The following is a 14,422-nucleotide window of genomic DNA, read 5'->3' on the forward strand; positions in this document are numbered from 1 at the left end:
TAGAGCTAGGTACCCTCACAAATTCACTGCACGATCCATTCATTACTTCACCGAGTCCATCAAAGTTTTATCACTATCGATAAAAATTGCAGTGCTCTCTATCGTTTATTTTATCACCAGATAGGCCGGCCGGCCTAGTCAAGACTTCGACTTAGCCGTAACTATACACAGCCCAGTCGCTGTACGTAGGTACGTCGCGACAGCGTACTTACAGCATCTGGTTGGGCTAACTTAGCTGATGCCCACGCATTGATTGCATGCGTCGTATCTAGTATTAGCGATCCACGTACGCCGAATGTTTCGCGAGGGTTTTTTTTTAATTTTTGCCAATTTCGCGAACCTGGTGCTTTTTGCGAATTTAAAAACACGAGAAAATATTAACTCTCTTTCCGTATATATTTCCCCCTTCCGTAGTGTACTCCACAACCACGAATTTAAGCACTCGCGAAATTATTGGCAAGTCCCGATTCGCGAAAAAAAGACTTGCTAAATACATGTATATGGCGTACACAGTCACCTCCCCGAGTACTACCGAGGAACTGCTGATATAGTACATTTTGTACGTACCAAAGAGGTACGAAGCCCAGGCTTCTCCGCTCTTTGATACACGGAGGCTACTGCACTGCGACATACGCGGCCTGTGATGGGCGCATGCATGTGACTGATCGACTACGAAGCACCATTACAGGCACTAAGCCTGACAACTTCTGTATTCGTGGCCAAAATAACACGTAACAGACTCTATTTAAACGAGGAAATGTGTGATTTCACAGGAAACTTGAAGTAGAAAACAATTTTAATTTTTTGTGACATTCGGATAAAGAATGTCTTGGGATTTCGGGGTATGAGCCTCGACATTACGCTCTCATCAAGAGCATACATAGGTAAGCTTAGGCTGTTGTGTGATACTTCCGGGTTTGCCCTTCAGCCCATGACGTCATGGACACGCCCCCAAAATAAACACGGATCTTCCGATTGAGCATGATTCAGGATACAATTTTTCTAAGCAGCTGTTCTCCAAAACGCAATTTTCTAAATGGATGAATGAAAGGCCGCTGTGTTTAAAATGCTCTAAGCTTGAAATGGGGGAATAATCCAACAAAATATGCGTTTCCTTTAGTATTCTGCTTTAAGAAATGTAGCCTATAGAGCGCACACAAACCATCCACCAACAATATGACCTTTGACCCTATAAAAGATGGAACACTGGGGGCAGCAGATCAAAATTTACAGGCTTGTAGATTAAGCTTCACAAAACAATATTCATGCATATAGATTAGAGTATAATGCATCTATATACAAAATTAAAAAGTACTATCTGAAGATATGTCACCTGCATGCAGAGTGGCTGCAGGATAGCCGCTAATGCCCCAGTCACATATTTTCTCAAACAATGCTCTGCCTCTGGCGTTGCATCGTAAAAGTGTAATTTTTTACCCTATAAAAGATGGAACAGTGGGGGCAGCACTTCCAAAATCAATAGACTTGTAGATTATATCATGGATGGTTGATGGATGGTTTGTGTGCGCTCTATAAGCTACATTTGTTAAGAGATTTTGTTCAAATTCAGTATGGAGGTTTATCATGATGTAATCTACAAGCCTATAGATTTTGGATGTTCTGCCCCCAATGTTCCGTCTTTTATAGGGTCAAAGGTCATGTTGTTGATGGATGGTTTGTGTGCGCCACTGAACTCTATAGTGGAAGTGACGTTACGCACAGTGTTGGAAGCCAGCGCTTTGCTTTAGTTGTCGCTGCCATTTTAGGACTCCATCTTTTGGCCTCGCCCACTTTACTATACACTATTGTTGTCCAGAGGGTACGCAGAAGAAGCGCGCGTTCCTCAGTGGAAAGTCACTTTGGTGTAAATTATGGGGCGCCAAATATCGCATGGGCTACAATGTATTTCATTACGAAATGGCTCTTTAGTTGACAAAATGAACATGTCCTAGCTAATAAAACGACTGGTTTTATGACCAAATGAACATTTCTTCAACAGAATGACTGATTTCAAAATGCCATTTTGTAGACAAAATTACTCATTTCGTAACGAAATAGTCATGACTTGGCACCTTATTGGTGCCCCATAGCAAAGTCCCAAAATGGCTGCTACCGGCCAGCATTTCCGATGACTTCAAAACTTGTGACCGTGCATCACAAAACGAACAAAATGTCGCACACACTGATTTTGTGTGAGGACTGAAAATAGGTGAAATGGGTCAACCTAGCTGATCTTGACTTTTTCATATTTTCTGAAAGAGCAAGTCTTCTTCTACATTCTACTCAAATTTGGGATCATAAAACGGGCAGGAAAGTGTGTTTTTTTAGCAGTTTATCTCGAACATTTTTTTGTAGAATAGTGTGATTAGGTGCATTTTTAGAGTCCCCTTTTCATTTCTTAAAAACAATATACACACTCTTCACTTTCAACTCTAATAACTTTTGAAAGGATGATGCTACTGCTTTGAAAGTCGGCACTAATTATGCACAGAATGTGTTAATAAGGCATGCTCAATTTCAGTTTAATCTGATAATCCCTTCATTGTTGTGGTTTACATCCTGTTTTTTGTCCCATTCATCGTGCAGCCAGCACGGCTTGGTAAAGATTTAGCTCTTGAATAGACACTGTATTTCAGAGCCTCTTTTCTCAGTTCACACTTTTCCTGAGTGTGTGTTTTCTTTCCTATATTTAGATAGGTTAGGAGAGTCCATTTGATTTGAGTAATAAGCTTTTTAAAGCTTAAAGTCTGATCTTTCAGAATATGATCTTCACTAAAATTTCATGTCTGGCGACTTTCTATTCGTTTTGTGATGCAGGGTCACACTTGTACCCACAGTGCAACACGAGCGTAATGGCTTTTCAGTGTGTAGTGCGCGCTAAGTGCGCACAGCGTCCCTTCCGCTATATAGAGTTCAGTGGTGTGCGCTGTAGAGACTACATTTCTTGACAGATTTTGTTCAAATTTGGTATGAAGGTCCACCATGATATAATCTACAAGCCTGTAGATTTTAGATCTGCTGCCCCCAGTGTTCCATCTTTCATAGGGTCAAAGGTCATATTGTTGGTGGATGGTTTGTGTGTGCTCTATAGGCTACATTTCTTAACGGATTTTGTTCAAATTTGGTATGAAGGTCTACCATGATATGAGCTACAAGTCGAAAGATTTTGGATGTACTGCCCCCAGTGTTCTGTCTTTTATAGGGTCAAAGGTCATATTGTTGGTGGATGGTTTGTGTGCGCTCTATAGGCTACATTTCTGAACAGATTTTGTTCAAATTTGGTATGAAGGTCTACCATGATATTGTCATGATTGTTGATGGATGGTTTGTGTGCGCTGTATAGGCTACATTTCTTGCAGATTTTGTTCAAATTCGGTACGAAGCTCTACCATGATATAATCTACAAGTCTTGATTTTGGAAGTGCTGCCCCCAGTGTTTCATCTTTTATAGGGTAAAAAAAATTACACTTTTTACGATGCAACGCCAGACGCAGAGCATTGTTTGAGCAACTATATGTGACTGGGGCAGTAGCGGCTATCCTGTAGCCACTCTACTCTTCATGCAAGGTGACATACAGGGTATCTCCAGATAGTACTTTTGAATTTTGTATACAGATGCATTATACTCTAATCTATGTACATAAATATTGTTTTGTGAATTAAGCTGCGCCTAGTCTTCACAATATTCACCTTTATGTTTGAAGAAGGGGAGGGCATCTTTGTCCCTCACTCAAACGTGAAGATGAAGCAAAAGCTAATGCTAGTGCCGGGGGATACAATGGAATTGCGCGGCAATGGACATTTCTAGTTTTAAGAGTCTGATTTTAAACCAGTTTTTTTTTTTGGCTGAGCTCTTTCTAACCATTGGGTCATTTTGTCGTGGCAAGTCACATACACATTCCCAATAGCTCTAAGGAATTCATATTTCTTTGAGAGCTGGACAGTGTATCATGTTTCCCCTTTATCTTCAATCCAGACACTGCGTCGGACGAATCCAGTGAAAACGATAATGGGAGAGGGTTAAGGACAAAAAAGAAGAAGCCAAAAGTGCTTTCCTCCCCCAAAATGCACTATATGGACCTACCACCAACCAGATGCCAGACGGGCAACAGTCCAGCAACCACAGAAAAGGTATGCTCTAGATGTAACATGTCATGGCATCTACGCGTAGCCAGTGTGTCTGGTTTGGAAGTGCTTCAAACCAGGTTATAATTATTAATCCACCGACTCTTTTAGACTAGTTTGCCGGAGGCATTATGTTTTGGGGTTGTCCATCCTTCGGTCCGTAATCAATTTTGTGGACAGCGTAACTAAAAAAACTGTTCAAATGAAACTTGGTGTGTATATGTATGAGTGGGTGAAGTTGTGCCAATCGACTTTTGGGTGCACAGCTGCTCAAGGTCAAAGGTCAAGGTCAAATGCTCAAAGTTTTTGCCATTTCCCCCATGGGGTGGGGGGAGGGGGCAGAGGGGGCACTTGCCCTGCCCCCCCCCCAATAAATTTTGGAGAGGTAAAACAAGTTTCCCCCATGTGCCCCTGAAAGGTAAGAAAACAATCTGTTATTTAAGGACCAAAATGAACAATAAAAATACTTTTCTTGTGATAAGATTATCAATTTCATAACTGAAATTAGGGCAACATTTAATAAAATTAATTTTCATAACTGAAACTAGGTTGCCAGGTCTAGGACCCTGGCGCCCAAGCTCACCTGAGCGTATGCTGTAATCTTCCATTTAAATATTTCATTACGCAGACTTTCCTTAAAACCCTCAGTAAATACAGTGCGAAAAGAATGCAGGCTGACTTTATGTAGCTTTAAGCTCTAGCGGATCCTTACTACCTTCAGTCATTTGTAATGGTGTGCCATCAATAGCTGTTTTTATTATTGACACTGCCATGTGCTTGGGCAAGTTATTAAATACATAATTATGTATGTCTCGCAAATCATAGATTAATCATATGAAAATTATTTGTTGTAAATTATGAATGTTGAGAGTTGGTTTTTTTTTTTTTAATATTCAACCTCCTGAAAAGATCCTTTTCATATTTAAATTCAAGGTGTTAATTATAGGGTCCAGGGTGTGGCTCAACACCGCACTCCGTATATTTGTTACACAGTGAATGCAGGTGCTAGTAGGCCCTTCTCGGAGGTGGTTAGCTTGGCTGGAATTTGTGAATGCCTGTGCGAAATTTGTACAGCGCTGAGAGATCTCGGTCACTGGAGGTCGATTTAGTCCTTCCCTGATTGTTTAGTATTTACCGAGAATTTGTGAAATGCAACATCATATGGAACTTGCCCACGAATGTTGAACTAATCTGCATAGAATTTATATTGTATGGTTATGTACTTGAACACCCCTATAAACACCCTTTTGATACTATCGTACTTATGTCTCATTTTAATATGTGTACTATTGCATACAGCAAAATCTTGTGGATCGAACTCCTCTCTCATTTTTTGAGCAATTGACCCCAAATTTGGCATGTGCGACCGCTATCAAAGGTAGATGTGCAAGACACCTTTTTTGTTAGTATCGCATACTGAGTTGCCATGGCAACAGCAAATTTGCATATTTTCACTAAAACTTGTGGGATCGAACTACTCTCTCATCTTTTTGAGCAATTAACCCCAAATTTAGCATGTGTGACCGCTATCCAAGGAAGATGTGCAAGACACCTTTTTCGTTAGTATTGCATACTGAGTTGCCATGGCAACAGCAAATTTCAAAAAATCTTTAATACAAAATGTGGATCAAACTACTCTCGTAGTTTTTGAGCAGTTGACCCCGATTTCGGCATGTGTGACCGCTATCAAAGGTAGATGTGCAAGACGCCTTTTTCGTTAATATTGCATATTGCATTGCCATGGCAATGGCAAATTTTCGTAAAAATTTGTGGATCGATCTACTTTCTCATTTGTTGAGCAATTAACTTCAAATTTGGCATGTGTGACAGCTATCACAGGCAGATGTGCAAGACACCTTTTTCATGAGTATTTCATAATGCATTGCCATAGCAACGGCAGATTTTCATAAAAATTTTACAAAATGTTGTGGATGGAACTACTCTTTCAGTTTTGTAGCAATTCAGTTTGAATTTTGGATATGCGATCAATGTAATGTGTAGTTGTGCAAAACACCTTTGATGTGTGCGTTAATAAATCTGAAAATCATACGAAAATATTGTGGATTCAGTTAATTTAACCCTCAGTCTTAGAGCATATGACTTGAAATTTGGCACACTTGACCACTGTAGTATATACAGTAGATGTGCAAACTTAATCTTTCGTCAGTGTTGAACAATGCGTTGCCATGGTAACAGTCTTTTTTTACTAAAAAGCATACAAAAATATTGTGGATTCAGCCAACTCCCTCAGTCTTTGAGCATTTAGCTTGAAATTTGGAACACATGACCACTGGTACGTAGATGTGTAAACATAATCTTTCGTCAGTGGTGATCAATGTGTTGCCATGGTAACGGCATATTATGAATGAAAATCATACAAAAATATTGTGGATTCAGATAACTCCCTCAGTCTTTGAGCATTTCGCTTGAAATTTTGCTCATGTGGCCACTATAGTATATAGATATGTGTAAACTTAATCTTTGGTCATTGGTGAACAATGCATTGCCATAGTAACAACATCTTTTCACTAAAAGCATACAAAAATATTGTGGATTCAGGTAACTCCCCTAGTCTTTGAGCATTTAGCATGAAATTTGGAACTCATGACCACTGTGGTACATACATTGTAGATGTGTAAACATAATCTTTTGTCAGTGGTGATCAATGTGTTGCCATGGTAACGGCATATTATGAATGAAAATCATACAAAAATATTGTGATAACTCCCTCAGTCTTTGAGCATTTGGCTTGAAATTTTGCACATGTGACCACTATAGTATATAGATGTGCAAACTTAATCTTTTGTCATTGGTGAACAATGCATTTACATGGTAACAGCATTTTTTCACCTAAAAGCATATAAAGATATTGTGGATTCAGCAAACTCCTTCAGTCTTTGAGCATTAAGCTTGAAATTTGGCACACCTGACCACTATGGTACGTAGATGTGCAAATTTAACCTTTTGTTATTGTTGATCAATGCGTTTCCATGGTAACAGCATAGTTTGAATGAAAATCATACAATAATATTGTGGATTCAGGTAACTCCCTCAGTCTTTGAGCATTTGGCTTGCCATTTGGCACATGCAACCACTATAGTACAGAGATATGCAAACTTCATATTTCATCATTGTTGAACAATGTGTTGCCATGGTAACAGTGTATTTTGAATGAAAATCATACAAACATTTTGATTCTCCTAACTCTCTCCATTTTAGAGCATTTTGGCTTCAAATTCAGCACATGATACCTCTACATTACCTAGATGTGCAAAAATTATCTTTTGTTAGTGTTGAAAATGAGTTGCCATGGAAACAGTATATTTTGAATGAAAATGATACACTCATATTGTGAATTCAACCATGCCCCTTAGCCTTTTAGCATTTGACTGGAAATTTGGCACATGTTACGGCTATGATATATAGTTGTGCAAACTTCATTTTTTCTTAATGTCCAACATTGTGTTGCCATGGTAACACAATTTTTAATGAAAACCATAGAAATCTTCAGTTTATTCATCTTGCTCACTCAGTTTTTGAGCACTTGACTTGAGATGTGGGACATGTGACTAACAGTGAGCAATACATTTATTTACTGTTAAACAGTGCATTGCCATGGTAACAATTTTTTTTTTCCAATGAAAAGTAAAAAAATAATCCTGGTTGAGCTAATTCCCTCAGTTGTGGTTGGGGGTATATTAATCACAATGAGTGAAAGTTCTAGTTTTTTGGGGTTTTTTTTGTAGTACCATACGCATGCACTATTATTGCATACAATGTGAGGCATGAGCTTGTTTCTTATGGCCTGTAGGCCAATACATTCTGGTAACCACTGTCGCAAGGTGAACCGACTGTGATGACCTCGTTCAAATTCCTTTCTTTCTTTCTGTCCTATTCCTTACTTAACCTTCTCTCCCCCTTTCCTTTACATGAATAGCCATGCCCCTCACGTACGCGATGGGGTGGGCGCCGGTTGGGTGGCGCGGTTTGTGAGCCGCGCGGCGTGACCGTGTCTTTGCAACATCATTTGGAATTTGGAATTTGGAAGTTGGAATTTGCCTATGAATTGCTTAGCTAATATGCACAAAATTTATTATACCCCCACCCACACATGGTGTGTATGGGGGCATATAGAAATCGCTCTGAGGTCGGGTGGCCGGTTGGTTAGTCGGTCGGGCGGGCGGTCGGGCATTCAGGCATTCAGGCATTCAGGCGGTCGGTCAGTTGCAAAATCTTGTCGATTGAACTCCACTCTCATTTTTTGAGCAATTGACCCCAAATTTGGCATGCGTGACCGCTATCAAAGGTAGATGTGCAAGACACCTTTTTCGTTATTATCGTATAATGCATTGCCATGGCAACGCATATTTTCATAGAAACTTGTGGATCAAACTAATCTCTAATTCTATGAGCAATTAACCCCAAATTTGGCATGTGTGACCGCTATCAGAGGAAGATGTGCAAGACACCTTTTTTGTTAGTATTACATAATGAGTTGCCATGGCAAGGACAAATTTTTAAAAAATCTTACAAAATGTTATGGATCGAACTACTCTCGCATTTTTGGAGCAGTTGGCACGAAATTTGGCATGTGTGACTGCTATCAAAGGTAGATGTGCAAGACACCTTTTCTGTTAGTATCGCGTAATATGTTGCCATGGCAACAGCATATTTTCATAAAAACATGAGGATCAAACTACTCTCTCATTTTTTGAGCAAATCACCCCAAATTTGGCATGTGTGACCGCTAGCAAAGGAATATGGGCAAGAAACCTTTTTCTGTTAGTATTGCGTAATGCATTGCCATGGCAACGGCAAATTTTTGTCAAGCCCACCGGAGGTGCGGGGAGACTAATAGTCCAGGCTAGAAGGCACCTAACCTTGTTTTTTGATATATACAATGTTTTTTAATGGTTTCTTGTCAATTCGAGGGTGCTGATTCCAAATCCGATTGATGCCACTCGCGAAACCTTGAGCATTTTCGGCAAAATGCAAAAATCCAAAATGGCCGCCAGATATGCTAATTTGGCCGTGATAATCACAATAATGTGCATTCTATGACCAGTTATTCCACCAAACTTTATACATTGCTGTTCCTACAGTTACTCCATTTGCAATTGCAAGAGAATTTTGATTTCATATAGGTTCATATAGTATTTAAAGCGCATTTTCAAATCAAAATGGCCGCCATTCCTATGCTCATGTACAATATGAATGGCAAAAAATATGCATGGAAATATAGAACAAATTTACTGTATTTCCAGCCCCGTTTATACCTATGTTGGTATAAAGTGTTGCATGTTGCATGTGCAATACAAATATATATTGGGTGCCACTTACAATATAGGGAGCCTACGTGTATTTTTATTCTTCTAAATGCATAAATTCAAAATGGTCGCCACTCTTAATCTCCTGTACAATATGAATGGCAAAAATATACGTGGAAATGGAAAACCAATTTGCTGTTTTTTTCTTACATGCAGCTGTTCGTTAATATTTAGTTATTTAGTGCTGATCATTATCTGAAGGATGTTCTTAACAAAAAAAAAAAATTCTTTTGTGATGCAGAAGTCCCAATTTACCCCATAAATTAGGATTTTCACTAGGAATTCTGAATGGAATTTTGAGCATTTTATATTCATAAGCATTACAATGTTTAACACAATTTCATATCTTTTATTTTATTTCAACAAAGAATATAAGTGCACTTAACATCACACACAAAAATCATTATATCATTATATTCTACATGCAGGTAGAATATAAAAATGTAATGCTAACTAACAAAATATATCAAGAAGCCTAGATGATAGTATTTATCAAATAATGTTTAGAATGGAGGGGAAGCTAGAAAGCAAAGGGGGGTCCTGAGGCAAGTTTGAAATGGATAATAACCTCCATCACTTTGATATGAAATTCAGGAGTACCGCCTTGATGTTATCAAGCAAATTTAATTTTTTTCTCGAATTAAATTAACAACAACTAGTGAAGGCACAAACGAAACTGTCCAAACGCAATACCGTACAAAATGTTCGTTAAACATCAACCAAGGAGCAACGTGAGGTACCTCTTTCAGTTCTCTCACAGTTCCCGGGTGTTGATATCATACACTTTGATACATTAAGTCAGTCGGGCTTGTCTTAAAACTAAAACTGCCATTTTTATTGTCTTCAAAGATCTCTTTAATTGGATATTTGGCAGCAAGCGACATCAGCCCCAAATTTGCAGGATTCTCAGGCTAAAGATGCACATCAGTCCTGCAATTGCCTTAATTGCAACCACACCTGATTATGTTCAGTATTTCCTCAGGGGTCAGAGGGTGATTTTTTTGCCACGAAACGGGATGAATACATAGAGACTTGCTTCACCACCCGTTGAAGCCCTTTGGCTTTGCTGCCAGGCAAGAGACAGTGTTGTAGGTAACTCGGGTGGTATTAGAGATGACATCAGACCAGCATATGCACCACCCTGTTTTATTTTCAAAGCTTTCAAGTGACGGGACGGAAATCTTGGTTGGCTTGTGGGTTTTCAGAAGCATTAATGGCAGGTTGTTCAGGGGGCATTTCATAAAGCGTTTTGTCCGATTTCTTTTTCAACAAACTGTTATAAGCTACTAAAATCCTTGCATCTGATTGGCTGAGAACAAATTTGTCAGACAAACTTGTCAGACAAAACGCTTCATGAAATGCACCCAGGTTATCGTGATTCCAAGGTCAGGGTATGCGTTGACGGCACTGGTGACACTTGCCATCCATTCCTTCCAGCGTAAGGAGGGAGAGTGATCGAGTGTCAATGAAGAAGGGTGGACTTTCTTAGCCTGTATACTTGGAAGGATTGCCACAGAAGGCTATCCCTTAAATGTAGCATTGGCAAGATTGTTACTAAGATGGAAGGCATGGGCCTAATGGAAATCTTGTAAAGGTTGGGGCAAAGTCTCCAGAAGGTGAAGTACTCCTCTATTGTCTTGAGATGGGTCATTGCTCGGCTGATGTCATCCAAGGACCTTCTATGAGACGTCAGGGCAAGATCATCTGCACGAGCAAACTTACTAATTGCAGGGGTTGCGGAACCGAGGGTTGGGCAGCAACAGAGGTGGGGGCAAACATGTGTAAAACAAACCCCTTGACTGATATGGACCCATCCCATTACACGTATATCCATCATGAATCACCGGCATTACACTAACATAGGTAAATATTCCATAATTCCACAAGTCATCATTGAAGGAAGGTGTGAGCAAAGTAGTCATATCCAGACAGAAAATGTTTCAGTGGCAAGCACAAAATTTAGATTACTTGATGTTATTTTGAGCATGTTGAGTGATGATAGGTGCCTACTGTTTCAGTAGGAGTAACTAGGCGCTTCCCACAGTCGTGTGGGGTAAGACAGACTTTTCTCCTGATGGATCAAGTAGCATTGCTCCTGATGACGACTCACTCTTAGTTATTGCATTCCTAGACAAAATATAAAATCATTGTTGGATGTTTCAAAATAACACTACTGTGGTGTGATGGACTTTCTGTTTCCTGACTTTCTGTTCTGTTCTGTTAAAAGATATAGTGCATAATACTATCAATACTTTACCAAACTCTTTGTAATCCTCCAAACACAAGTCCATGCTGTTGCATTTTAACCAACCTTGAGCAAATAGGGGAAATCACGCAATCACAGAATCTACAATATACAGATAAGACAGATGATCATTTGTCATTTGTATTTTCAAGCAAATCATATTCTTGGTTAACATGGCAAACTTTGAGGCATTTTTTTCTTTCATTTCAGAGATTTGACGAGAGGAAGTGAGGTGGTCCCTTTTTTCCACTTTCCCCTGCCTCGTGTTCTTTCTCAAATGAGGGGATTGAAAAGTTTGTCTAATATCGTTTTTAGATACTGTAGAACAGGACAGTTATTTGGAAATTCAATTATGTTATCATTTAAGATTCAGCTTTTTAATTCAATAAACACAGTGAATATTATGATGTTGAACATCTCAAGGCAAATAAGTATCAAATGTTCATATCTAATAATTCCTGATAAATGGTCTTGATGTTGGCGTCAATTCAAGTTTTGGTGGGTTTTTGTCCCCGCCGAACGAGTTTGAGCAGGGGACTATGAAACGGGCTCTGTACGTGTGTGTGTCTGTGTGTCCGTCCGTCTGTCTGTCCGTCCATCCTTCTGTGCGTCCGTGTGTGATCAAAAAGTTCAAAATGCTACTCCTTCGCCATTTCTGACCCGATTTTGATTCTGTTTGCTTTATATGATAGCACTACCTGGGAGCTTTGAAACTTCTACACAGAATTTCAGTTGTGACCTTTGACCTATATTGTACATTTTGCTTCAAAATGCTACTCCTTCGCCATTTCTAACCCGATTTTGATTCCGTTTGCTTTATATGATGGCACTAGGTGAGGGCTTCAAAACTTCTACACAGAATTTTGACCTTTGACTTCTTTGACCTTTGACCTTGATTTTTGACCTATATTGTACATTTTGCTACAAAATGCTACTCCTTCGCCATTTGTAACCCGATTTCAATTCCGTTTGCTTTAAGTGATGGCACTAGGTGAGGGCTTCAAAACTTCTACACAGAATTTTGACCTTTGACTTCTTTGACCTCTGACCTTGATTTTTGACCTGTATTGTACATTTTGCTATCAAATGCTACTCCTTCGCCATTTCTAACCCGATTTTGATTCCATTTGCTTTATGTGATGGCACTAGGTGAGGGCTTCAAAACTTCTACACAGAATTTTGACCTTTGACTTCTTTGACCTTTGACCTTGATTTTTTACCTATATTGTACATTGGCTACAAAATGCTACTCCTTCGCTATTTCTAACCCGATTTCGATTCCGTTTGCTTTATGTAATGGCACTAGGTGAGGGTTTCAAAACTTCTACACAGAATTTTGACCTTTGACTTCTTTGACCTTTGACCTTGATCTTTTTACCTATATTGTACATTTTGCTACTAAATGCTACTTCCAGCGGGGACATATATTACGCACCGCGTAATTTCTACTTTTCCTTGTTTCCCCAATTCCTAGGGGAAACTCCAGATTGAGGTAGCAAATTTGGATGCTTGCATCACAAATAAAACAGTTTTTTCTTAGTAACAACCATCTGATTTATAATCAGCACCCACATTGATAAGCAGTGTAGCTGCGTGACAGAAAAAAAAAGAAAATTTGTTTATTTCCACGTACATTTTGCCGTTCATATTGTACAGGGGCATATGAGTGGCATCCATTTTAAAGTTTTGTATTAAGAAGAACATGCAATTAGCTTACAAACAATACATTTTCTGTTTGTTTGTTTGTTTGCTTGCTTGTTTTGCTAGTGGCACTCATCAGATTTGCATTGCACATGCAAGACTTGATAATAGCCTAGGTATGTGTCTGGAAATACAGCAAATTCATCTTTTATTTCTATGCATATTTAATGGCATTCATATAGTACAGGAGTATAGCAGTGGCGGCCATTTTGAATGGAAAATAAGCTTAAAATATTAAATGTACCTACTTCAAATGAAAATTTTCTTGCATGTGCACATAGAATTACTCAAGGAACAAAAACTTTAAAAGTTTGATGGAATAATCGGTCATAAAATTGACAGAACTGGGATTATCATGGCCAAATTAACATATCTGGTGGCATTTGGATTTTTGCATTTTACCGAAAATGCTCAAGGTTACGCAAGTGGCATCAATCGGATTTGGAATCAGCACCCTCGAATTGACAACAAACCATCAAAAAACATTGTATAAAAATATAAAAAAACAAGGTTAGGTACCCTTTCTATGGAGCCTAGCCTAGACTATAAGGGATCGCCTGTGGCGTCTGTTCATCCGTCGTCCATCCGTCCGTAACGCTACAAAAACTTGAATAACTCACTTTATGAAACATGAAGGTCACCTCAAGGTCAAAGGTCACAGACAGGGGTCAATGAACTTTAGGGCCCAATGTTAGGTTTTTACGGTGCGTTTGGATTATGACTCATAACTTTTGATGTGTACTTCCGTTTGTTACCAAACTTGGAAGGTAGATGTCCCTTGGGGAGTTGAAGGTCACCACAAGGTCAAAGGTCACAGACATCGGTCAACAAACTTTTAGGGCCCAATGTTAAGTTTTTACGGCCCATTTCGATTATGGCTCATAACTTTTGATGTATATATCTGTTTGTTACCAAATTTGGATGGTAGATGTTCCTTGGGGAGTTGAAGGTCAACACAAGGTCAAAGGTTATAGGCTGGGTCAATGATATTCCGGGATTTAGAAAAACATTAATTCCTTCTACT

At 39.1% G+C, this 14,422-nt stretch overlaps 1 protein-coding gene across 3 annotated transcripts in view; it reads left to right on the forward strand.

Moving 5' to 3' along the window:
• Positions 1-14,422, forward strand: part of LOC139709962 (uncharacterized) — a 143,648-nt gene that overhangs the window by 8,858 nt on the left and 120,368 nt on the right. For all 3 annotated transcript variants that reach the window (XM_071621909.1, XM_071621910.1, XM_071621911.1), the window contains exon 2: positions 3,977-4,131. In XM_071621909.1, the coding sequence (XP_071478010.1) occupies positions 3,977-4,131 (155 nt within the window). The remainder of the gene's footprint in view (positions 1-3,976; positions 4,132-14,422) is intronic.

Source organism: Diadema antillarum, unplaced genomic scaffold, assembly GCF_040938485.1.
Source record: "Diadema antillarum isolate AM-2024a unplaced genomic scaffold, OU_Dant_1.0 seq00001483_RagTag, whole genome shotgun sequence".
NCBI classification, from domain to species: domain Eukaryota; kingdom Metazoa; phylum Echinodermata; class Echinoidea; order Diadematoida; family Diadematidae; genus Diadema; species Diadema antillarum.